At 35.7% G+C, this 25,767-nt stretch overlaps 6 protein-coding genes and 1 pseudogene across 15 annotated transcripts; 2 read left to right on the top strand and 5 right to left on the bottom strand.

The window, feature by feature from the left end:
* Positions 1-119: 119 nt before the first annotated feature.
* Positions 120-3,228, bottom strand: LOC17892588 (serine carboxypeptidase-like 16). Of its 5 annotated transcripts, none has more exons than XM_023786986.1 (13): positions 2,860-2,986; positions 2,703-2,779; positions 2,482-2,604; positions 2,299-2,401; positions 2,181-2,218; positions 1,996-2,097; positions 1,813-1,899; positions 1,664-1,732; positions 1,518-1,589; positions 1,316-1,434; positions 1,110-1,223; positions 982-1,027; positions 120-304 (listed from the first exon to the last, which is right to left on the bottom strand). In XM_023786986.1, exons 1-13 carry the CDS (start codon positions 2,969-2,971, stop codon positions 224-226), a joined length of 1,143 nt encoding a protein of 380 aa, XP_023642754.1. In that variant the 5' UTR covers positions 2,972-2,986; the 3' UTR covers positions 120-223. The 5 variants fall into 5 exon arrangements, with proteins under 5 accessions (XP_023642754.1, XP_023642757.1, XP_023642756.1 ...); XM_023786987.1 differs by having other exon boundaries at positions 219-300; XM_023786989.1 differs by lacking the exon at positions 2,181-2,218 and having other exon boundaries at positions 1,996-2,122; positions 2,295-2,401.
* Positions 3,229-3,909: 681 nt separating this feature from the next.
* LOC111831732 (putative F-box protein At3g16820) lies at positions 3,910-4,777 on the bottom strand. The gene is given in 2 exon segments (XM_023786996.1): positions 3,910-4,527; positions 4,529-4,777. Coding segments are annotated over 2 exon segments (867 nt in total).
* A 1,743-nt stretch (positions 4,778-6,520) lies between these two features.
* On the top strand, positions 6,521-9,438 carry LOC17890717 (novel plant SNARE 13). The gene is made up of 10 exons (XM_006296664.2): positions 6,521-6,917; positions 7,171-7,263; positions 7,379-7,472; positions 7,695-7,732; positions 7,905-8,005; positions 8,357-8,436; positions 8,519-8,575; positions 8,652-8,744; positions 8,818-8,892; positions 8,976-9,438. The coding sequence occupies exons 1-10, from the start codon at positions 6,841-6,843 to the stop codon at positions 9,069-9,071; spliced, it is 804 nt and encodes a 267-aa protein (XP_006296726.1). The 5' UTR covers positions 6,521-6,840; the 3' UTR covers positions 9,072-9,438.
* A 295-nt stretch (positions 9,439-9,733) lies between these two features.
* On the bottom strand, positions 9,734-13,153 carry LOC17891826 (probable sugar phosphate/phosphate translocator At3g17430). Of its 6 annotated transcripts, none has more exons than XM_023786993.1 (11): positions 12,916-13,153; positions 12,677-12,777; positions 12,427-12,604; positions 12,011-12,118; positions 11,853-11,884; positions 11,703-11,753; positions 11,485-11,546; positions 11,134-11,395; positions 10,687-10,952; positions 10,474-10,568; positions 9,734-10,200 (listed from the first exon to the last, which is right to left on the bottom strand). In XM_023786993.1, the coding sequence occupies exons 3-11, from the start codon at positions 12,517-12,519 to the stop codon at positions 10,042-10,044; spliced, it is 1,128 nt and encodes a 375-aa protein (XP_023642761.1). In that variant the 5' UTR covers positions 12,520-12,604; positions 12,677-12,777; positions 12,916-13,153; the 3' UTR covers positions 9,734-10,041. The 6 variants fall into 6 exon arrangements, with proteins under 6 accessions (XP_023642761.1, XP_023642762.1, XP_023642759.1 ...); XM_023786994.1 differs by having other exon boundaries at positions 12,427-12,563; XM_023786991.1 differs by having other exon boundaries at positions 12,427-12,777.
* A 4,226-nt stretch (positions 13,154-17,379) lies between these two features.
* LOC17892061 (probable receptor-like protein kinase At3g17420) lies at positions 17,380-20,372 on the top strand. Its single transcript, XM_006297550.2, has 7 exons — positions 17,380-17,600; positions 18,135-18,733; positions 18,818-19,045; positions 19,162-19,332; positions 19,431-19,560; positions 19,653-19,868; positions 19,965-20,372. The coding sequence occupies exons 2-7, from the start codon at positions 18,171-18,173 to the stop codon at positions 20,058-20,060; spliced, it is 1,404 nt and encodes a 467-aa protein (XP_006297612.1). The 5' UTR covers positions 17,380-17,600; positions 18,135-18,170; the 3' UTR covers positions 20,061-20,372.
* A 296-nt stretch (positions 20,373-20,668) lies between these two features.
* LOC17891816 (pto-interacting protein 1) lies at positions 20,669-24,077 on the bottom strand. Its single transcript, XM_006297923.2, has 8 exons — positions 23,861-24,077; positions 23,202-23,305; positions 22,858-23,108; positions 22,527-22,653; positions 22,128-22,401; positions 21,744-21,876; positions 21,289-21,375; positions 20,669-21,066 (listed from the first exon to the last, which is right to left on the bottom strand). Exons 2-8 carry the CDS (start codon positions 23,281-23,283, stop codon positions 20,929-20,931), a joined length of 1,092 nt encoding a protein of 363 aa, XP_006297985.1. The 5' UTR covers positions 23,284-23,305; positions 23,861-24,077; the 3' UTR covers positions 20,669-20,928.
* A 689-nt stretch (positions 24,078-24,766) lies between these two features.
* On the bottom strand, positions 24,767-25,711 carry LOC17892152 (annotated as a pseudogene).
* Positions 25,712-25,767: the final 56 nt, after the last annotated feature.

The following is a 25,767-nucleotide window of genomic DNA, read 5'->3' as shown; positions in this document are numbered from 1 at the left end:
CTAAACGAGTATCTCTGGTTTAATCTTCTCTTTCTCTGGAAATTTCCATGTACCTGTTTAAACTTTAACATGTGTATGAGTTTTAAGTGAGAATAGTACTTAAGCAGGTAGAAATAAACACACTCTTTTTCTTACACCTAAAATGTAATTTCAGATGATGATGCATCAAAACCAAACATTTTCGATATCAACAAGACCACTCCAAGACTAAAGTTTGTGTGTTTTAAAGTGGTTGGCCACTTATCCACCTTTTGAACAAGATTGAAGACTCCTCCGGTTTATACTCTAACGTGTGCCCGCCTCCCTATAAACCAAACCAACAAACCGATTTAAAAATGCTTTAAGCATTGATGTCAATAAAAAAAGGATTAATTAGATTTTTAGTACATTTTTGAAACATAATTGTAGAAGTAGTACATTCACTATTCATTATTAGCAAACTAATACATTTTTACTATTTGAACACTATTTATACACTATTAAAAATCCTCTTAAATCTAATAACTAAAATATTCATCAAAATATATTTGGTTTCTATAAAATTTCAATTACATAAAAATATATATTTTTTTCTCTATAATTTGATATGCATTTTTTTTTAATAATTTCAAATATTTTTCAAACAAATTTTGATACGTCCAGCTATCCTTATGTACAGTTGTGTATCGATGTACGGAAAATCATCCGTACAGCGGTCTGTATATACGTATAATTGTATGTGTACAAATATTTTATGGTCTATATATGTATATTTGTTTATGTGTAAATATGTTTATTTGTAGTTGTTTCCCTTTGTACAAATATTTGATGTACAATAATATGTTACTGTACAATTGTCTGTCTGTACAGATATCTGAAATAGTAAAAATGTATTATTTTGCTAATTATGAATAGTAAATGTGCTACTTTTATAATTATATTTCAAAAACGTACTAGTTTGCCAACCCACCCATAAAAAAATGTGGTGATATAAAGAATTACTTTCACAGTGGCAAATGTCATCTTGTTAGCATAGGTCGTAGTGTACCTGCAAATTAAAAATGGGTTTGGATGAGCAGCTTTACACAGATGAAGAAGATAAACCAAAAAAAGAATATATGGCAATGTACCCAGCGACTTGATCGTGTATCATCCATGGCGTCCATTTGTCAATAATGGAATAGTTGAGAGACCTTATCCAGTCTTGAGTTCCAACGTAAGGCGTTAGCATGTCGTGATCACCACTATTCACCAGATACACCATGCCAGAAAAAAAAAAAGCTTATAGACAACTAATTAACGGAAGCACATAGCTTGTAAAGAAGTTTGTACTGACCTGATGATGAGAGATCGATAGCCTTCGATGCTATTCTTCTTATGGTATGGTATGCTGCTTTTAATGTCTTTATTTACTTGCAAACTCCATTTACATCGTACCCATTTACCTGTAGTACCCTGAAATCAAATTCCTCATATATAGAGAGGTTAATCATCATATTTTACCAATGATCTTATGATAAACTAGTCATATACAATACCTCCACAACTTTAAGTGCTCTGCGTACGCTCTCCTTATTGACCCAGTATTCGGATAGCTTATAACCATACAACTGCCAGAAACCCCTTGTCAATGTTCTTTTCTAGTTAGTGGTTGGTTTATTGGCTAGTCCAAAGATAAGCTTACGTGGCAATCAGGAGATGTACTGTCACATTTTGGTGTTAGAATATGGTTTTCAAATATTCCAGAAACACACTGTAAATAACCACAAATTCTAAGTAAGTAATTATCTATTTTTACCATTTTTCGCCAACCAATAATTCTAGATTTTGTACCTTGTCATAGTCTTCAATGAGTTCCAAGCATTCTGTGTTAAGAGGATCTACAATAATATAGTTTCCTCCACAGCTTCTCTTCATTGACTACAAACAAAGTAAGAGTTAATTAGCTAACTACTTCATTGTTGTGCAAACAGAAAGAAAAAGCATCCTTGATTAACATGTAACTGTAGTCTGTACCTCATATAGTTCATCAGAGATGAGTGCCATTCCATGAGCAAATTGAATGCGTGAGTTTGTATCAAGATCAGGGTCTGTTACCGGGCTTCCGAGCACATATCCCTGTTGTTGGAGGGGAAAATAAAAGCTCTTCAGTTCTTAATGCTCCATAAGGTATATAGAAATAATGGCAAATACTGATGAACCTGAAGATTTATTTGAGGTTTGCAGCATATACAATTCCCTGTGATAAATTGGTGAAAATAAACTGATCAAGAAACTAAAAGAATTTGCATAGGATATGAATGTGTGATAAAAACTTACCATTTGAGATTTCGTGAACGATTGCCGGGATCACCTTACCGGCATAAGAATTACCGGTGACATAGAAAGGATTGGAGAAATACTCAGGATGCTTGGCTAGCCACTGTACAACAAACCAAACAAAAAACTCTAAAATGCATGAAGACATATATATACTTTGGACATTTTGAGTTTACCCTTTACCTTACGAAGAAACTCGTCTACCCGCTTAGCTGATCCTGTGTCACTTGGTATATCAGCAAGTGGATTTTTTGAGTAGGAGAAGCCAGTTCCAACAGGTTGATCCAAATATATTATATTCGCAACCTATAAATAAATGAAAAGCAATGATCCAGAAAACTTGAAGATGAATGAAAATAACTTCATTGCATGAGAATGTAATGAGAAATACAAACTGGTGTCACCTTTGTCCATGAATATGTAGTGGAGAACAACGTGGGGATACTTCCATTGTAGGCCTTAACCTTGAAAGCAAGAGGCCCTGCTTTTTTTTTACCGTTCAAACAAGTCAATGAATATTTATGCAGAAAGAAATAAGGTTGAGTAAAAGAAGATATTTACCATTCTCATAAACAAGACCAAAGAAAGAAGAGCAGCCAGGTCCTCCAGTTAACCAGACAAGAAGAGGGTCTTCTTCTGGATTACTCTCAGATTTGATAAAGTAGTAGAACATTTGATCTTCATCTGCCTCTCCAACACCAATATACCTAGATGATTAAACTTCAAGACTCAGAATACAGAGTCAACCTTATTATAAGGGTAAATAGAAGATATAGAAGCAGAGGAGCAGAACCCGGTTTCGAGCTCGAAGGGAAGAGGGCCTTCAAAGCCAGGAAGATATCTGACGATAGAACTTGATTCAGCATGCTTTGTAAATAGAAGCATAAATTTCAGCAGCAGCAGCAACAACATTGTTATCCAGGAACCCATTGTGTTTTTTTAGTTTCTGAGTTTTATGAAAAAATATCTATATACTCAAAAACAGAGACGTTGACCCAAACAAACATCTTTCAGTCTTTGTTTATGTTCCGTCTGCAACAGAGGTTAAAAAATAGAAAACTAGGTTTTAGAAATGAAGAAACGTTGGGCACGTGGAAGGTGATTGCCAAATGGAAGAATGCATCCTTTAATATCGTTAAACTTTTCTTCAAGGTTAAAATATCTGTCATCTGTGTAAGAGTTTAAGTTATGAGCAGCATAATATAGTGTAGCAGGTAGATACATCCTTTTATTCAAAATACTAGAGAAAACCCACTAGTCACGTAGCATAACTTTAAAACTTGGTCTATATATATATATATATATATATATATATATATATATATATATATATATATATATATGTTGTTTTCACATAGATAATAATGTAACATTTTATTTCATATGAATCATCAAAACAGACACTTAGGCTTCCAACATTTATAAGATCACTCATCACTCTAAGAGGTATGCGTTTATAATAAAGAGGTTGGCCACTTATCCACCTCTTGTGTCTCGAACAAGATTGAAGAATCCTCTGGTCTATAAACTCTAATGATTGCTCATTAGCCATGATCGTAAACCAGAATATTAAAGACATTAATTAAGGACATTCCAGGATTGTAAAACGAACTAGTCAAGTTGCATTGAACTTGGAACATAAGAGCACACAAATGGTGGGAGATGTTGGTTTGGAGATTGTCCAAGATCCACTTCTTTCAAGGATCAATCCTCTCCAATGATGTAAGCTGTGTTGCGCATCAACGTCCAGTCTTTGCCTTTATCAAAAACCACAGCGACTTTCTTCTCCTCATCAATGAAGAAACTTGAAGCCATATACGAAAACTTTAACTCACTGGCGGTGAGTGCACTCATATCCGCTGATAAGAAGAACTTACTGCCCCAGGACACCTTGTTGGGCTCAATCTTAGTTGTAACCCAGATCTCCATCTGTAATGTATCATCACGTTGAAATAACACAGCAAGCTGGTCATCTCTAACATTAGACAGAGTCAGAGTATCTACATGAAACCACACAAAGGGCAGAGGCAAACGCGGCCCAAAGGTCTCTCTTGTGAAATCAAAACAGATTAAGAAACCACGGTCTCCTTGGCGGGAGTTTTCTGGAAACTGAAACGTCTCTTGAGCAAACCAATATGTATTTCCCTTGAGAGAGACACCAAGGCTATAAGACCGTATGTTCCACTCTCGAGGGACATCAAGAACCTTCCATGAATCAGAGTTTAAGTCGTAGATTTACGCTCATCAAATAAACCTTATAATCCATCATCATGACCACCACAAACTCCTTTTCCTTTGCCGCAGCTACTCTTGCTTGAGCAAGGTGCTTCTTTGCAAATCTCCTACATCTTGACAAAGTGTTCCACTTTTTTCAAGTAGATCGGACTCTTCTCAGAGATGTCACCGGAACCACCTTAGAGAACACTTCCTCCGCCAAATCCCTTGGAAGATCCGAAAAATCCTTTGGAAGATTGGACATTGAGGATCGATGTCACCTTATCAACAAAAACCCTAGAGATTCTTCCTTCCGCCTCTGGTTTGAGAGATGCATGCATACGTGGCTGAATGAGACAGATAAATAAGGGTTGTCGTGTCCGATAAAAACGGTTCGGTTTTTTAGGTTTTTAAAAATCCAACGTGGGGATAGTTCCACTGTAGGCCTTAAACCTCCCTGCTTTTTTTTCAGTTCAAACAAGTCAGTGAATATTATGCCATTCTAGTGAAAGAAGATTTGCCATTCTCATAAAGAAGACCAAAGAGAGAAGAGGGTCTTTTTCTGGATCAGCCTCAGATTTGATGAAGTAGAAGAACATTTGATCTTTATCTGCCTCTCCAACACCATTATACTTCGATGATTTCACTTCAAAACTCAGAATAGACAGAGTCAACATTATTATAAGGGGTAAGTAGATGAAGAAGAAGCAGAGGAGCAGAACCCGTTGACCCCAAACAAACATCTTTCAGTCTTTTGTTTATCCAGGAACCCATTGTTTTTTTTTAGTTTCTAATTTTTAAGACAAACCATCTTTATACTCAGAAAAAAACAGAGACGTTGACCCCAAACAAACATCTTTCAGTCTTTTGTTTTTTTTTTGTTCCGTCTGCAACAAGTTAAAGAATAGAAAACTAGGTTTTAGAAATAAGGAAAAGTTGGGCACGTGGAAGGTGATTGCCAGATGGAAGAAACTTCTTGAAAATTTTATTGGCAAGGTTAAGTTAATAAGTGAGCATAATATAGTATTCTAGCAGGTAGAGATATATACTGTATATATAAACGGGTGCATTCTATTATTCAAAATAGAAAATACTAGAGAAAACCCACAAGTCACGTAGGCATAACACTTAAATTTGGTCTATATATAAATATGGCGTTTCCTTGTAAGTAGTACAGTGAAAACGTCAAAACAGAGACTTTAGGATTCAACATGAATAAGATCACTCAAAGATAGATTAAGGTTTAAAGAGGTTGGCCACTTTATATACACCTCTTGAACAAGATTAAAGACTCCTCTAGTTAATGTATTATAAAGTGTGCCCGCCTCCCTAAAACAAAATATAGATACCAATTAAAGAAACAGATCGACTGTAAAAATAAAAGTTATGCATTTTTATATATGTGTATAAAGAACATGCTTGGATTGGATTGGACAGTGGCAAATGTCATGTTATTGAAAAATAATAAGTAGGCTTGGTGTATCTGCAAAAGGTTGATTTCGTTCGTCGGATGAGCAGCTTGTACAAAAACGAAAACAAGGAAGTGACATGACAATGACGATATTAGCCAGGCATGGACGATGATCAGTGTCGTCAGTGTGACACACCAACAAAATAACAAAAGTAACGAACACTTGTATGTATTTTGAAGTCGACCATTGCATTCGAAAAGTATGATAAATTTGGTTGCCTATAGACTAAAAGAGATTGTGAAAAAGAAAAGAATTAACAACGGATATGGGACCGAACAAAAGGTTGGCGCCGCGCTGTCGTAATTTTTTTTTTTTTTTTGGTTATTTATCAACTACCGAATATCTGTCTTTTTTTAAAAATTATTGTATTAGTCACAAAAAAATTAAAATATACTAGTCCCCTCTCATTATAGTGATATATTTTTGAATTAAAAAAAAAAGTTAATGAAAAGAAAAGGAATACACACAACACACCTGACAAGTGACAGCTTCGCTTTTCCTTTTCCGTTGTCCGACGACGCCCCTCCTCCTCTCTCTCTCTCTCTCTCTCTCTCTCTCTCTCTCTGTTTCGTCTTTCATTCTTTCTCCAAAAGTCCTAATACCCTGATCTTTTGTTCTTTGTCTTTTCTTTTTTTGGAGATTTTTTAACTTCAGTTTTGTTTTCTTTTGGGATTCAAATTAGGGTTTAATAAAAAAATTGATTGGTGAGAAGTTTAGTTGTTGGATGCGGGTGAAGCAGTTTTTGGGGAGTTGGAGATTTTTATTGTCTCTTTAGGGTTCTCCGGTTAAGTTAGGGGGGCGGGGGGACAAATTCCGGTTTCACTTTCGTCGGAATCTGAAAATTTTCTCCGGCGACATGGCTTCCAATCTCCCTATGAGCCCTCAATTGGAGCAGATCCATGGCGAAATCCGTGACCATTTCCGAGCCCTCGCGTATGCCTTTCTCCCCCTCTCTTCACCCTTTTTTTTTTTTTTTTTCTCTTCCTCTCTCTCTGTCGTGCTCACCAAACACTCTCAATATATTTTATGGTCATTTGGAATTTTTGACTATTATCACTGAACCTCATATGCTCAATTGGCTTTTTAAGTGTGTTTTGCTGAAATGCTGATGCCGAGAATTAGATTTAGTTCATCACCGGAATGATAGGTCATTTAAATGAGTACCATTATCATCTGTTGTTTTCAGGAATGGTTTCCAGAGGTTGGATAAGATCAAGGATTCAACTAGACAGAGCAAACAACTCGAGGAACTTACTGACAAGATGAGAGAGTGTAAAAGGTTTGCTTTGTAGATGGTGTCGTTTTGTTGCCATATTGTTGCCTTTAGTACAAATGTGGAATAGATCATATTTTCATCCATGATTCAATGATTCCTTATTCTCCTTTCATGTCAGGTTGGTCAAGGAGTTCGACCGTGAACTTAAGGATGAGGAAGCTAGAAACTCTCCTCAAGTAAATAAGCAATTGAACGATGAGAAACAATCTATGGTCAGTTCTTATTCTCCCAGATGCCTTTCTTTACTTATACTACAACTCTTACTCAGCAACTTTAGGTGTATTTTGTAACAAAATCGATATATTAAGGCAGATTGTTAGTCTCATTGTGTATCTTTCGCTCCCCTCCCCTCTGCACTTTGTATCTGCTACCATTTTGTTTGTGTGAATTTTTGTCATCTGGGTTTAACTTTTTCCCTGTGTATAATGTTACAGATCAAGGAGCTTAATTCTTACGTTGCACTAAGAAAAACGTAAGTATTTGTAACAATCCTCTTTAAGAAGCTGATTATTTGATGATTCCTGTTCATTATGGGCTTTGTTTTCATATCGATCCGTTCAGCATTTTCTCTATAGGATTTAGTTTGGCTTTTACGTGTTCATACGTAATACATGTTAACTTGGAGTCTTGGTCTTGAATCTCAGGTATATGAGTACCCTTGGCAACAAGAAAGTTGAACTTTTTGATATGGGAGCTGGAGTTAGTGGCGAGCCTACTGCTGAGGAAAATGTTCAAGTGGCTTCTTGTGAGTCCCTCTGCATGATTGTTTATTCAGTTGCTACCAAAATATGAGTTTGCTTAGAACATTTAAGAGATTGACATGCTTGAAATTTAGATTCCTTGATCCTACATGTACTTAAATTATGTTGGATGGGTAACTTATGCTCTCTGGTTCATTGTCTGAGATCATAGATAATGTGTACTGGAAATGTTATCGGTTGGCCTAGTTTATTCCCAATTTGATAGAATTGTATTATTCCGATATTACAGCATAGGTCTCGCATAAAGAAATATGTATTTGGATATGGCGTGAATATATTATTTTGGGAATGTGAGTACTGGGAATGGCGAGCTTATGTCATTTTATTATTTATAGCTATGTCAAACCAGGAGCTTGTTGATGCTGGAATGAAAAGAATGGATGAGACTGATCAGGCCATTGAGCGCTCAAAACAGGTAAGTTACAGAAGGAAGTATGTTCCCCTTAGCCTTTGTTACTAACTTACTATATCTATAGTAACATTCTTGTTCCTTTCAGGTTGTAGAACAAACACTCGAAGTTGGAACTCAAACTGCAGCTAATTTAAAGGGACAGGTAGTGCAAAGCATTCTTCCTTCGCTTCTATACTAATTTTATGGGTAGAGTCTGAAACAATGTGAAAATTTTGCAGACGGATCAAATGGGACGCGTTGTTAACCACTTGGACACTATACAATTCTCTATCAAGAAGGCCTCTCAGCTGGTGAAAGAGATAGGGAGACAGGTGTGTAACTCATAGGGACATCTCCTCTTCTGCTTGACCACAAAACCTAAATCGTTATGTCTACCTATTTCAGGTGGCTACCGATAAATGCATAATGGGGTTCCTGTTTCTCATTGTATGCGGTGTTATAGCCATTATCGTAGTGAAGGTACTGTCTTTGCTCTTTCTAATGGAAAGCTGTGATCGCTCATTAGCAAATTTGTGACTCTGGTTTTTATATAAACTCTTCAGATCGTACACCCGAATAACAAAGACATTAGGGACATCCCAGGATTAGCTCCTCCAGCCCAATCGAGGAAGCTATTGTACTTGAGGAATCAAGACTAAACGGGAGAATATAAATCTCTATTGTATATTTAATCACGAGGAATGAGGAAGTTGCATCTTGAGGTTCGATAATTAATCGTCTCTGCTTTTTCATTCGTTAACACTCCAAATCATGGATGAGAGAGAGAAGCTTGTTGGCATTGTGTGCTTTGATAGTTGCCGAGGCTTGGGACTGTTTTCATGTTCATGTTCTTTTGCTTTTTTTTAACCCATTCGTTTGAATCTGCGTTTTGATTGGAGGGTGTGTATATTTTTTCAACTTACGTCTCTATGTTTTTTTTTGTTTTTGTAGTAACTTATCACTTCTTTTGTATAAAATTCAGACCATGTTATACTCTCTCACGTTCTCTTTATATTCTTTTCTTCATTCTACTGTAGAAAATTTGAAGACACAACTGGAATCCATTGGAAATTTATTAGCTTCAACAGTCCATATGGGTTTCACTTTCTGTAACTTGGTAGAAACTAAAAACGACGAACGTGATGAAAAAGAGTATTAAAACATTTCTGAACTTCAGTGTTAATGAAATTACCTTAATACAGTATATTCGTTTTGTTTCACCTTTCTATTACCGAAGAATTGGTTATATACTATTCCCAATCGGAATTTACCTTGAAGAGATTAGTAATTCGATCAAAGGAACTCAAGAGATACTGCTCAGTGCTCACAAGTCCAAACATTATTGATGATGGAAAAAATAAAGACCACAATTATATAACTTTAACGTGAATTCACTACAAACGAATTTGGGACTTTTACGTTTTCAAGCTAATCATCGGCTATAAATCTCCGCTATCCTATTTCATAATAATGGAATTTCGAAGAGAGAAACACGATTTTCACCTGAGACACGAGGACATCCAATCTAAGATGGTGCTACAGCTACTTTTTTGATTCAAATATTTTCTTTTTTTAAGTAACAAAAAATCGAATTTGGAAGCAGTGTGTCTACTATACGTTCCGAGCATCTTAAGCAGGGTGATTTCCGAGCTGCGTTCTACCAATATGAGACAACCGGGACGTGATCAAAGGGGCTTCCTCATCGTTTATCTCGGCTCCTACTCTCGGGATCTCCCCACTGTCATTAGGATTGAATTTATCCGAAGACTTCTTCTCCATCTTATATTCCTGTGTAGTGTTTGTGTTTATCAGTTGTTACATTTAGAAGAAAATAAAAAGTAAATGGTTCCATACTATAATCTGCAAGCCGAGATGTTCTTTTGGAAGGACGATGATATAACTATGAAACTATAACAGTTAATATGGAAGGCTATGAGGTTTTTAAAATGGCTTATAGATAGACTGCTTATGTTTTTGCGGGAATCTAAAACAAGCCTGAGATCAGCCGGGTACATAACCTCTACCTGCTAGAAAGTTAGGGATCGAGAAGGTCTGACTTACCTTATTGATTCGATCTGGAAGACTGTCAGCAGTTGGTTGAGACGCCTTGACATCCCTTACTTTTATGTAATTGTACATTACGACACCACATAGCGCTGTGTCAAACAGACAAACACAAGAGAAGAATAAATAGTTATATGGGAAACAAACAGTCAAGGTGGAAGAAAAAATGTTAACAGCAATCACATTTTTTTGTGAAATGAAGAAGTCTACCTATCGCATATCCAGTGATATTTAGCCCAGTGATTGTGGACTCGGGAAAAATGACGGTTGAGAGGGCTATGAGAATCCAGTCTTTGAGAACACCTGCCACCCGGATGGTTACTGCCCCTGTTCTCCCAATCACTAAGAATATGGAGAAGTTCAAGGCAAGAGCACATAAAGCATTGGAAAAAAATATCCAGAAGTTGAACTGGATCTGTGCAACTTCCATCGTGGGTTTCTCCAACACATACCAAGGTAAGGCCAGAAAAACAAAACTGCACAAATTTGAAGCATAGAATTTCAAGGAAAAGATTATGCAGTAGATGAATTATAACTTGACATCTAGGAATAAATAATAGTGAGAACAGATAGTGTAACATAATACAGTTATTAATGAAATTATCTTATTCATGAAATCTAATTGTTTGAGCAGTATTAAGATTCAGGAGTAAATACCTGCAGGGAGCTATGTAATACAAGCTGGTAATAGGGTTCAATGTCAAACCCTTCTTCTGGAGAAGAACTTGAGTTAGCACCAGTCTAAGTGCTTCAGCAAAGATGCCTGTCACCTGGTACACTGTGCCAACTACATTGAAATGAATTTCCCCATAAGAGGATATCACAACTCCAACACTGACCAGCAACATGTTGGAGAACACGTCGCACCTTGGCTTGTCAGTGCCGCAAACAACTGCCATGATAAATGTTGCTACTGGCACTGAACATCCATAGTCATGTATTAATACGATTGGTAAAATGAACAAAAAGTCTATACTGAAGTAACGCAAATGTTAAGTCATCACTTACTTAGTGCTTTGAGCATCTGAATGAAGGCAACAGAAATGTGCAAATATGCAGTATTGCCAAACCTGCAAAAAAGGGAATGTAAAATAGTGAAGAGACAGTTGAAAAGCAAGGATAACCTGAAAAGACTGAGTCTTCCTGATTGCTGATTCAAAAATTAAAAAGTATTCAGAAGAAGAGCATTAATAAACTATGTTACTGTCTACAGAACAAGAATTTACCAGAGACTTGATGCAAAGAATGCGCTTATAGGTACCACACAGGTTGCGTATCTGGACCCAAAAAGTGTGTCAAAATGAAGAGAAGATGGTGCTTACGTACTAAAGACCAAAAAGGCAATTAGATGAAAAATACCGAGTAAGCTGGCTTACATTTCAAATGTCATTTTAACCGGAGCTACAACCTACAAAACAGAGGAAAAACTTATCACCGCACTATAAAAAGGATCCATAAACAGGATTACATATATTACAAGAGAGCACAAGATAAGATGCATAAGCATACTCCGAATCCTTTGAGTTTAGGATACCTTGAACACGCGAATAAGAAGGAAAGCCACGAATCCAGCAAACCCCATATGGATCATTGTCAGCGTTATTGGAAGTGGAAAGTTGAAGTATTTTGGGGATAAAACCCACTGCAAGTAAAAGCAATTAAAAGCCACGATTTTAGAAGTCAGAAAGCTGAAACAAATAGAGGTATATTGAATGTTACATCACAATACTAACATCAGTTGTAGAGATAAAGAGAATAGGAAATTATAGTATTCAACACCCATTGCTACAAAAAAGGTTTTTGGTCACGGTTTCATCTCAGAAACACAACATACTGTATCTTATACCGGAAACACAGCATGAAACATACAAAATCCAAGAAATTAGGAAACTACAGATATCTACGTAAACAGTAAATATGTTAATAGAATATAATAGCCTCTGCAATCACCTTATTGTACAGTATAACTCCTGAAGAAAGTATAATGTAGATCAGCAAGTAGATATAAGTAAGAACAAGCGTCTTGTTTATCATCTTTGCCATCTTCCTCGTCGCCTCTCCTCAGTGTCAGTGCTAAAGAAAATAATCTCCGTAGGGAAAAAGGTTTTTGATATTCAGTTTCCTTTCACTGCAACAATTCCAAAACAGGGCAGTATCGTCAACTCAAATACACCAGGTGCAAAGGCTCTGTGGCCATTACCTGAAACCCCAAAAAGCGCAAAGCTTTGATCAGTCATTGCAGCTTTAAGTGAGCAATTGGATTCAGAAGACCACAAAAATGCCAGATTACAAAATCCAAGCCTAATAAATACCAGCAGGAGGGAGCAGGTGAAAATGGAGAAAATCACGATCAGAAAAAAACGCAAAATGGATCAGATCCGAGAAGCATAGAGTATACAAATCGAACATAAAGGAGAGAAGAACAATAGACATTACTACCTCGAGATCATAATCCGAGAATTGGAAATGATCAGCAAGGGAAAGGAAACAAACGCACAAATCTAGGGGCGATAGATCAAAGAGAATACAATATCTGATTAAACAGAATCACCAACTCTGAGCAGAATCTGAATGATAGCTCAAACAAAACTACGAATTCGAGAGAGATTTTAATGAGAATCAAACGATACAGAGAAGAAGGTTTATTAATGGAAGTTTGTGAGAGAGCTACAGTGGTATAGTTGAAGAAGAGGATTGAAACTTGAAATTAAATTATTATATTTTCGTCAGAATTAAAAACAAAAGTCGAGTATAAAATAAATTAAAAAAGGGGACGGTGAAGATGAATAGGCTAATCAGCAGAATTTGAATCAAACGGCTACGGTTCCATCTCTCATATGTGGAGAAGACCTGCGAAGAGTACTTGAAGGTTTGAGTTTAATGGGCCTAATTTACACCTTCTGTTTGGGTCAAGAGACTTTATGCAAGGCCCGTTTGTGTAATGCGATAATGTGTGTAGTTTTGTTGATATTGTTACGTCTTTTGAATATGCTAGATTTAAGGTCTAAATCGTGAATATAATATTACGTTTTAAAACGTGAGGGTTTGGGAGTTTTATTATATTTAATTAAGGATAACCAAGTGAATGTGATATACTAACCAATTTTTTAATTGAAGGTCGTATTCTACTTTCTTTCTTATTAATTGTATTATTACTAACCAATTCGTGTCGGTAGTCACATATTGTTGATTTGTTGTCAACTCATTTTCCTTTAATTAAAAAAAATTACATATAAATCAACTTGTTAATTTTCAGGTTTTGTACATGTAGCCGTAATCAAAATTAGTGTCAACTAGTTTTTCTTTTGTTAACATTAATTGTAGAAAACAAAAAGTTGTAATACAACGACATCGATCGACATAACGAACCAAACCAAAGCATATGTAGAAGCCACCTAACTACACTTAACCAACATAAACCAGAGATATTATTGTATTACTCTCTCTGATAACACTCCTTTAAGATATCGATGTGCAAGAATCCTGACTTGATGATCTCTACATGCTTTAGTTTTTGTTGTTTTGATTAATTTATACACTCTTTCAATGTAATCTCTCTCTGCCTTCTACATCCTCCAAGCTTAACGTAGGAGACCTTTTCATATAAAAATTTCTTGCTCTCTTATTATCCTTACAAGTCCAAAGCATGCATGACTCGGATACCATTTTATATTTTTCAGTTCATAACGAGAAGCATGCAGAGAGTAGGAGACTTGGAGGAAATGTTTTTTTCCTTTCTTTATAAGGTTTGGATGTATGAGAATAATGAGAACGAGACCATAGGTGTCGAACCCAAAAATAACCAAAGTAAAGCAAAGAAATTAATCAAGTACACTAAAAGCCAACATAAACCCTAAACTATATGAGCTTCTTAGGAAACTATATGAATTGTAGCTCTACTTTTTAAAAGTAGATCATTTTTCCAAAGAAGCTCAAATTCTATCCACAATGGCCGCACTATCTAATTTATGAAACTTGTAATATTTTTTTCTCGAACAAACTTCCGACAATATTGTTGTTGTGATTTGGATGCATGCATGTAATATAGTTAAGAGACAAAAATAGAGCTTAAACAAACAACCCACTGGAAGAATCCTTGTTATAAAACCAAATCGTTCTTAAGACCCTCTAATATATTAATTTAATTTGGACTATCTTAATCTTATAGGCTTATAAGTGTAGGACAGGTTGATGTAAACCCAACAACTGCAAGACAAACAATAACAAAATAACAAGACAGCGACGAAAGCGAAGAAAAATAAAAAACCAGATAATAAAAACAAAAGTCTAAAAAGAAAAGATAAAGAAACAAGTAATTTATTAAAATCATATATAAAATACGAACAACAACTAATACAATATAGAGTATAAACGACATTGTTGGTTAGCTTTTGGAGGCGGACACTAATCATGCAATTGTTTTCTCTACGCGTTGTCTAAATTATTGTTCTATATATATATATACGTACGTCTCAACACCTACAACCAATCAGCTTCTTGTTTAAGTTAAAATACAATAATTCCAAGTATCATCAGCCGTCGTCGTGTATGTACATGAATTAGGTGTATGTATCTTAACATACATATTTTGAACACTTTTAATTCCCAGCTTTGGCACCATTAAATACCATAACACAAATCGTAAAAAATATTTAACATATTTAAATGAAAAAGGTTTAATTCCCTACTCTTATTTCTCTTGGTGTTTTATAACTTGTAGAGGTTTTTCGATATAACAATTTAACAACATCATCAAAAGTACATGTTTTAGAAAACGGTATATATAAGCGTAGTTATATGCATGCGTTGATTAAACAAATGTAATTATAGTGGCTGTCTTCTAACTGATTCAATGTTGTCGTTAAACGTTTTCTTTTTCTATAAAATGGAGTTAGAATAGTCTTTAAACTGTCTTAAACGAACAACTGTACACTATAAAAATTTATATCAAATCAACTACTATCATACATATATAGAAAAAGATTACGAAAGTCAAATGTGTATGAAATAGAATATATGAAAATTGTTATGTTATATTTGTAAAATGTTGAAAAAAGAATCGTGTAAAGGAAAGAAACAAAATAATGGTCTATAAGATAATAATAAAAGGAAAACAAAAAAACATGAAGAGAAAGAGATAGAGAATCATCTGTCGAGCTGTGGGAAATGATGATGAATATGATGAAGAAGAAGGTAATGTCGTCGTCTCTCATATTGACTTTTGTCAAGCTCACGCAAAGGCAACATTATTATTACTGCTTTCTTTTTTTAAAATTTTTTATCATATAACTTTTATTTCTTTTGATATTTTATGTTTGTAAGTTAGTGTCTTTATTCAAAAGTGCATTTGTAATTAGTTACTTTTAATTTCCTTATCTTCGTATATTGTACTTGACTTATATTTATGTTGTATTCACATGTATTTATATTAGTATCTAAAATTGACATAATTCCCAAAGTGTAAATAATAACGACTACAAACTTGCATGATATAAGTTGATTACGTAAATTCCAAACAAAATAATATATTTTAAAAAAAAAACTAGTTGACATTCTAAGTGAAGACCTCATATTCTCCTGTAAAATGTATTACAAGTTTTAACTATTTTTTGTTTTGTTTTGTCAAAAACTATATATCTACATGACACATTGACTAGTTATATATACTACTATATGATACATTTTCTTACACGCCGTCAAAGTAACTATTTCCGAAACATTTCAATTAATATCAGATACATCTTCCTCTTTGGTTAAATAGTTTCAATTGCATGGCATATAAACTCAATTAGTATTAATATGTTACTTACACGACTAATAAATTAAGTTCTACACGATATATAATGGACCCCTACCACGTACGCATCTACTTATATAAATATTTATTTTTTAAATTATTAGTTTGAAAATGATAATGTCTTCTTCTTCTTATATTTTTCCAACGAATAAAAAAAATAAAAAAATCCACGGTTCTGATTTTAAAGCCGCTCGTTTCGTTTCCTTTTGTTTAATAATCCTAGAAAAAAAAAACCAATGTACTTACTTAACTTGATAAATAAATCAATAAAAATGCGTAGTGGGAGTAGAAGAATCAAACGAGAAAGCTGGTTATAATAAAAGTATACTAATTAAATCAAATTTATTACCTTAAAAGAGTTAGGTGCGACGTCTAATTTAATAATGTTGACCAAAAATTGTCATTTAAACTCTATGATTCATAGCAACACATTTTTTACAAGACTTTAATTATTTTTTAGATATTTTTTAAAAACGGGTGAAATGTAATGTAAACACTTGCTTTGAAAACAGTCGTGGCCACGCCAATCACGGTCTATAGCTTCGTCATCCTCCTATCATCATATCATATATATGATCATATCCTCCATCGTTTTTTTGTTTCTTCTTTCTCAACAACTAAAGTGTACATTACATATGCATAATATATATATTTAACCTTTCTTTTTGTTTAAGTAGACGTAAACTTTTGAGTGATATGTTAAAATTTCAATCAAAAAAATTGAAATCGATGTAATTAATATTAGTGGGCTCACTTTTTGAAAATTAGCAAAACTATGCGATAATAAAGGGGTTAATAGAGAGAAACCTCCTTTAACAAAAGTATGAGAAAAGATTTCACCAAGAAAAAAAGAAGAAGAAAAACCTCTATTATTTTAGAAATAAAAGTTTTGTTAAAAAATATTAAATGGAATAAACTAATTGGCCGAAAAATGATTCATAAAATCTGTAACACAATAATAAAATAAAATTTTGATTAATAATTTAGAGAAAAAGACTAATAAAACGAGAAAAAGGAAGAAGAAAATATAAAAAAAAAAAGCAAAAACAGCACACAAGGACAAGGCATAAAAAAAAAAAGAGATTCCAGAAGAAGAAACATCAAAGAAAGCTTCAAAACTTAGCTTCTCTATTTCCCTCCTCTTTTCTTCCCCACAAAGATCTCTCTCAAGATTTCTGAAAATGGATTTATGATCTCTCACTAGTTTTCTTTTATTTTTGTTCTAGTTTTGTTTTATGGGTTCCATTTATTAGCCTGAGCTCTAGTCTCCTCCATCTTCTCACCGGAAATAGAAAGAAAAAACATTGGAGATTTGTTCGAATAGCAGGTATTGTGTTTATTTTCAAACCATTTGATATTTTTGTTTCACTCTAGTTTCAAAGGTTTGATCTTTTTGTCTTGTTGGTTTGCGTTGGAAGCTTAAAAGTTTCTTCCTTTCTGGGTTTTTTTTGACTTTTTGGCTTCTCACAGTTATAAATTACTCATACAGTCCAACGAGATCTTCTTTCTGGAATTGGAATGGTTTCTACAGTTTGATTAAAAAAATATAGCACAAAAACCTTTTGTTTACTTGATATTTAATTTCTTTATATACTCTGCTCTGTTTGATTCTCTTGCCTGTAGTTCCTTTTGTGACAAAGCTGAAAGATTTTGGATTTTGATTAGCCTAAACGGCTAAACCCCTTGTTGATCTTCTTCATTTGTATTACAATTTTTCTATGCTTCTGTTAGGATTGACTTGAGCACCACCTTTAACTTCTGTTTCTTCCTCTTTCCCCTGATCTGTTATGTTTTAGTTTAGATTCATTGTTCGGTAAGCATTCAAAGTTGATTACATTGTTAAACCATTTACATTCTTCAGGTACATATATACATCTCAGCTCAGCTCTTTGAAAACATGACATCTCAGCTGAAACAATCTCTAACCAAGAGATACGGCGCTCTTCAACTGTGGGAGATCATAGTGATTGCTCTGTTTGCAGCATTCATAGTGATCCTCGCCATTTCAGTATGGCTCAGTTTCCGCAAAAAAACCAAGAGATCAAATGCCACGTCGCTACCTGTTACTCAAAGCCCTCGCTTTGCTGAAGATATCAAAGAAATAAGTGTTGATCATGTTTCATCTAACAACAATGGTAATTCTCACCAAACTCTTGATGAGAAATTCGGTGAGGACATCGAGAATGGCGATAAGTTCTCTGGTTCTTTGGAGAAAAAAACAGCGGTTGTGTCACATTTGTCTCCTAGTACTCCTTCAACAACAGCTCCTTCACCTCTCTTGGGTCTTCCTGAGGTTTCTCACATTGGTTGGGGCCATTGGTTCACTCTCCGTGACCTTCAACTCGCGACTAACCATTTCCACAAGGAGAACATCATTGGCGATGGTGGTTACGGAGTTGTTTACCATGGAACTCTGACTAACAAAACCCCTGTGGCTGTCAAAAAGTTGCTTAACAATCCGTAAGATTTCCTAATAATACTTTTCTTTTGTCTTTTCAATACTCATCTCTTAGATGTAACTGTATGTTTTTTTCTTACATTTAGAGGGCAAGCCGATAAAGATTTCAGAGTTGAGGTGGAAGCTATAGGACATGTCCGGCATAAGAACTTAGTTCGGCTTCTTGGATATTGCGTTGAAGGAACACATAGGATGCTGGTTTATGAGTACATGAACAATGGCAACTTAGAGCAATGGCTTCATGGAGACATGAGTCACAAAGGCCATCTCACTTGGGAGGCTCGGATCAAAGTTCTTGTAGGCACTGCAAAAGCGTAAGCTCCCCCCTCATACGACTCCATGATTCTAGTTTCTTGTTTTTTTTTTTTTTTTTTTTTTTTCCTGGTAATGCAATCTCATGAGAATATGTGGATTACATTTATTTACACAGGCTGGCTTATCTTCATGAAGCTATTGAGCCTAAAGTGGTGCATAGAGACATAAAATCGAGCAATATACTGATGGATGGCAACTTTGACGCAAAGTTATCTGATTTTGGTCTTGCCAAACTGCTTGGAGCTGATTCAAGTTACGTCAGTACTCGAGTTATGGGTACATTCGGGTTAGTCATATACTGTGGCTGTAGTTACAACTTTACTCTTTCATAATCTGCATTTGGTTCTTGAGACATTTTTCTCTGTTCCACTGATGAATGTTCAGGTATGTCGCTCCTGAATACGCTAACTCTGGTCTCCTAAATGAGAGGAGCGACGTGTACAGCTATGGTGTTGTTCTCTTAGAAGCTATTACTGGAAGGTATCCCGTGGATTATGCGCGGCCTAAAGAAGAGGTATTCAAACATTCATCTATTCTTTAGATTGTGGAATACTCAACTTGATAAATCAAAGGTTGATCCTTATTATCGAAATCTGTTTTTTGTAGGTGCATATGGTGGAGTGGTTAAAGCTAATGGTTCAACAGAAACAGTTTGAGGACGTAGTGGATAAAGAGCTTGAGGTCAAACCATCAACCAGTGAGCTTAAACGAGCACTGTTGACAGCTTTGAGATGTGTTGATCCTGATGCAGACAAGAGGCCAAAGATGAGTCAGGTGGCTCGAATGCTTGAATCAGATGAATACCCTGTGATGCCTAGAGAGGTAATCACAGTGACAAACAATGTAGAAACAAAACTGATAGTCCTTGTGTGGAGACTAGAGTGTTCATAATTGGTTTTGATGAATGTTTTGTCTCAGGAACGGAGACGAAGGAGAAATCAGAACGCAGAGATGCATAGAGAAAGCACAGACACGAATAAAGATAATGATACAATAACAGATGCAAAGGTTTGAGCAAGAAACAGAAACAATGGACCCTTTTTATGACTTTAGGGTTAAAAAGAGGAAAACTTTTAGATTCTTTGGGTGATTGTTTAGATTCTTTACTGTTTCTATGGGTTAATTATGATATATATATATATACAGAGAAGAAGATTTGTTTCTTTTGTCTGGAGAAGAGAGTTCTTGTATAGCTTTGTTGCATTTTAATTACCATTCATACCGAGTCAGTTAACAGACATGAGAGCTCTTGTATAGCTTTGTTGTATTTTTATTACCTTCAAACAGAGTCAGTTACAGATATATATTTACCAGGTGACTTTTATTGGGAGCTTCAAAAATTATTTCCCAATAGTTTCAATAGTGATAAGATGCATTCAAGATCGGATAGCTATGAAATATAGTTTAGCTTTTTTTTGAGCAGAGCAGGCCTTGGCTACAAGCCAGCTCTGCTTGTACAAAGGAGTTTCACATTATTACAAATATGTGATTCCAATTCTGCATTTTCTTTTGGTTTATAAAAGAAGAAATCAATTAAGCAATTTCAGAAGATGAACTGAATTAAAGTTATTCCTGTAGTTACTAAATAATGTCTAGAAATAGGAAAATGATGTACAGACAGACAGCACAAAAAGAGTGTTGGTATATCTTCTTCTTCGCATATTGTAAAATTAGTAGAAACTTACATTACCGCACAGGCATGAAATAATATAAAAATAGAGCAACGTTTCAGGTCTTTCCAAGTGAGATTTTTTTTCAGTGAAGTGGCATGGTTTTATGAGAGAAATAAAAAAAAAGCCTATTTCACAAATTTACACAAATAGGATTCAAACAAAAACAAATGAAATAGTGATCATAAGGGGTAAACTCAGATTGGAGCATATCAGTACGGGTTCCTGTGCGGAGTCTGAGGAGCAGAGCGAGGAGGATTGAGCAGAGGCTGAAGAGCCTTCACCACTATGCTCATGTTTGGCCTAAAGTCTGCCTCGTATTGCACACACAGCGCAGCTACCGCAGCCAGCTGATCACACAATTTCATAAGAGAAAACCAAAATCAGACTCGAAAATCATATCCTGGTTTTGGGTTTTACCACTATAGTTCTAGTGTCAGAAAAAAGACATTTTGTATCTCATTCTAGGCCTATAACATGGAACACACCAACAAACAGTTTCTTAGTCATATCCTAGTATACCTTTTCTACTGCAACAGTGATAAGTATAACAAGGTTATGGGGGAAATTACCTTGGCAACAGCTTTGGGAGGATATTCTCCATTTAGTCTTGCATCAACACATTGCTTCACCTTGTCTTCACTCAGTTTAGGCGTTGCCTGAGACACACAAACGTTTTTATGACTGGGTACCAGTTTTAGTTTCTATATCTAAATATCTCGCAAGCAAAGCAGATTTTGCTTAAAAATTGTTCACTCACAGAAACCCACCTTAATCCAGAAAAATTCCTTTCCAAAAAAAGAAACAGAAATTGGTACCGTTTTTTTTTTTTTTTTTTGGTCGGAAATTGGTACCGTTTTTTATTTACTCGATATTATAATTTAGGAAATTTCTTTCTCGAAAAGAATGACTACCCCAAATAAACGATTTATGTAGGTGTGTGTTGTTCAGTTATTAGATGCTTTATTGGTCATTTCTTATCAATATGAGCAAAACAGAATATAAGAGGCAGAGAAGGATATATTACCCACGTCACGAGACTCTGCTGTCCACGCGGTAAGGTATGATCAACTGGCTTACGACCTGTGAGGAGCTCCAGCAGAACAACCCCAAAACTGTAGACATCACTCTTTGTGCTCAATGTCCCCGTCATTGCATACCTACATTGCAGAACCACGAGAAATGTTTAAGACACTAATTGGGTCAATGAGAGAATATGTCAATAGTGTATAGCCATGAGAAGATGATTAAAGAGATTTGTCCATGCCAAGGATTTCGAGCCTTAAACATAAGATACTGATAACAAAAGTTTCCAAACACGAGTTTAATGTACCCACATGGATTAGTCTGAATAAAACAAATCAATTATCACTCACTGTTCAAGATAAATGAAGCATCTAAAGGGTCTTACTCTGGAGCGTGATAGCCAAAGGTTCCGAGCACACGGGTTGAGTGAAGGCGCGCAGCCATGTCAGGGGCTTGGTTGGACAGATCAAAATCAGCAATCTTGGCAACATCATCGTCGAACAGAAGTACATTGCTGGATTTGATGTCTCGGTGGATAACATGAGGATTTGCCTTCTCATGCAAGTACTCGAGTCCTCTAGCCGCACCAACAGCAATTTTGACTCTCTGATGCCACGACAGAACAGGACCTGGCTGTGCTCCTTTAACACCTTTTCGACCTGCACCAAATGAATTCACCATATTTCATTAGTTTTTCTTTCAGAAAATGGTGTGCATCTTCCTTTGATCATAGTTTTCACATGTCCCAGTCTTACTGGAATAATAGTTTACATTAGTAACTTACCATGAAGAATGTCATGAAGAGATCCATTAGGAGCATATTCATAAGCAAGAACACGGAGTGGACCATCAACGCAATAGCCAAGAAGCGCAACAACATTGTCTTGTCGCAATCTCGATACCATTGATACCTGTTAATTTTGTGTTTTAAATGTGAGTAACAAAGCAACCAAACTGAAAGCCTAACCCCCAAAAAGTGACTCTGCGCTAGAGCATAGCAAATATACGGTCTAGGATGAGTATCCAACCAACAGCAAAACAATTCAATGAGGAAATATATATGTGAGACGAAGGCCCAAAAAGACTGCAATGGTAAACTATTCTATAGCATCTACCTGGGCAAGAAATTCTTGATCCGGTTGCTTACTAGAATCCAGTTTCTTAATGGCAGCTGCCATACCGCATTTAAGAACACCATAAAACACTCTTCCATATGAACCCTCACCAATCAAGGACTTTGAACCATAGTTATCGGTTATATCCTTCAATTCATCAGCAGGAATGGGCTGCACAGCAATAGGCTGCATCTGAATGACTGGCGGGTTCTTTGGTGGATCAGCCCTTTGGTGATGACCTCCATTGTAACCTTAAAACCACAGTTAACAAAGTTTATTAACATAGCCGCCAAAAAGGATGAGCAATAAAAAGAGAGAAACTGATACACGGGAAATTAAGCAACCTCCTGCGTTGTGCACTGGCTTTGGTCCGGTCTCAGCAACTCTACGAAAATCCTCACCACCACAACAACCAAAGCAGCTCATTACGCTTTTCTCTCACACGTAACTGTTGTCAGTACATTCATAAACAACAACACAAAACATCAACAAAAGAGGTATGCAAAACTCTTTATTAGTGTTACAGAACAATAAATAGCAAGTGCAAAAACAAAAATAGCCATTGTTATGGAGTGTACATACAAATATAGAAATGTTCAGACACAACCTTGTCCAAAACAAAAGAAAAAAAACTTTCAAAATGATAGGGTTTAAGCAGCAAACAGAGAGACACAGTATCATCGAAATTGATCAACGAAAACAGATTTCATTCACGAAAACAAAATTAAAAAGTGAAATGGTTAATATACGGCAAAATTCGATCAAAAACCTTTAACACCCTTGGTGACCTAGACACTATCACAAGTCAACGATCGTAACCCGTAAAATGGAAATAACTATGATATAAGCACCGAAAAATCCGTTAACATCATCCGAATCGGCATGAAATCGAACACTAGTAACAACAATTCTCCGATTAAACTATGTACGGAGTACGGACATCCCTAAAATGGAAACTTCATATGCCAGAGAGTTACAAAGAAGAAGATAGCAAATTAATTACCTCTTTTTATACCAAAAGCAAAAAAAAACAAAAAAATTAAGAGAAACTCAGATGATGGAAGAAGGATTTTGAGGGTTTCTTCTTCGAGTATCTCTTTTGTTGTTGTTGTTGTTGTTGTTCGGTTCGTGGGTGTGTGTAGGGTTGGTGGAAGAAGAAGAAGAAGGAGAAGGGGAGGACTTTTCTTCCCGGCGGAATTTTACAGTAAAATGGATTTATAGGGTGCGCGCTGGCGCACGATAGCTACTTGTATTCTCTTTCTTCCCGTACGCCTACAGGCCTATCATATCATCCAACTTGTCTTTTTATTTCTTCTACTCACTTCCTCGTGTTTTCTGGTCAATAGTCTTTATCAACTAATTTAATCAAACCCATTTCATCACATTTTTAATTCTTCCAACCCTTTCTTATACAAATACATAAACATTTGACTTTTTCACATACTAGTTCTTTTTTTCTTTTTTTTTTGGGGTTACGATTGAATATTTTTAGCATGTAAGAAAACCAAAATAGACGGCTGGTATTGAATAGAAAAGAAAAGATAAATGTTTATAGTAGTATATGATTCGTATGGAATAATGGAACATAATTTAGTTGTAAAATGTTGGAGGTCAAGATGTAAAGCGAGCATCTTTTGACCTTGAAAGGGTGATGATCGTGTGATAAATTTATATTTGGTCGTCGCGTCTACATGTCAACCAAACCACCTTGAAGCTTTCGTGTCTTATCTCACCTCTGTTTCCACCTTGGTGTCTACGATGCCACCAAGAACTTCATTTACTTTTATGTGTGTTTTCTTTTTTCCCATTCTCTCTTGCTTTTCTAAAAAGATTGACAAAATTGTGTTCAAATAATTATCAAAACAACACATAAATGTTACGGTTCTACTGTAAAAGGACTAACTAGTAATCAAGTTCCCCCCTTTTCTTCGCTCTTTTTTTTTTTCTTTTTCTTTTTGCCTCTTTGCTTGATCTGCACTGAGCTTGGAACATATGAGCAGTCAAGTGGACAATCATGAATTTCTGAAGTTTCTTCGCCGAGATCCAATTTTCTGAAATATCCATCCTCTCCAATGATATAAGCTGTGTTGCGACGGGGAGTCTTCACCTTGTGGTATTTACCTTTATTAAAAAGCACAGCCAACTTATTCTCTTGGTGAATAAAAAAACTCCCTGCTGCTGTAACTCCAAACTGAAAACCAGTGAGTGGTTACGTATCAACTCTTAAGAACACCTTGTTCCACGACACCGTTCCAGGTTCAATCTTAACCGTAACCCAAATCTCTAAGTCTTCATCCCAATGCTGAAACAAGACAGCAAGTTGCTCGAAAGAGTCACAGTCCCTCCTATACGGTCAAACTGAAACGGCAGAGGAAGACGCCGTCCAAACTTCCCTCTTGTGAAATCAAAACAGATCAAGAAATGAGCCATCTCTCCCATTGATAGATACTTTTCTTTAGCAGACCAATAAGTATTTCCTTTGACAGACACGCCACGTGCATCATCCTGTGTATACCAGTCGGAAGGGACATCAAAAACACTCCATGAATTAGAGTTTAAATCGTAGAGTTGGTACACGACAAAACTCTTAGAGATAGAGTCAGCAAATCTCAAAATTTTGTAGCTGCGGCATGATTTGCTATTCTTGTATCCAATAGCATACCTACCTATACGACTTGGGTTTATGGCGACAAGTACATATGGGCTCGAGCCACAAGGTCTGTCCCAAATATGGATTCCCAACAACGATCCTAGTGAAATCTTTAGTGATGCATAAGACTAAACCGTCGCAGTGATATACCTTAGATATATCGGCTCGATTGGAATCTTCTATGCTAATAAGTTTACCGTCACAGTTTATAGTTCAGTTGATACGACCTTGGAATACTTTTTCCGATTCTGTTTTCCTAA

The sequence above is a fragment of the Capsella rubella genome, unplaced genomic scaffold, assembly GCF_000375325.1.
Source record: "Capsella rubella cultivar Monte Gargano unplaced genomic scaffold, Caprub1_0 scaffold_3, whole genome shotgun sequence".
Lineage (NCBI taxonomy): Eukaryota > Viridiplantae > Streptophyta > Magnoliopsida > Brassicales > Brassicaceae > Capsella > Capsella rubella.
The sequence above is the reverse complement of the archived record's forward strand: the minus strand, read 5'-3'. Positions and strand labels throughout refer to the sequence as shown.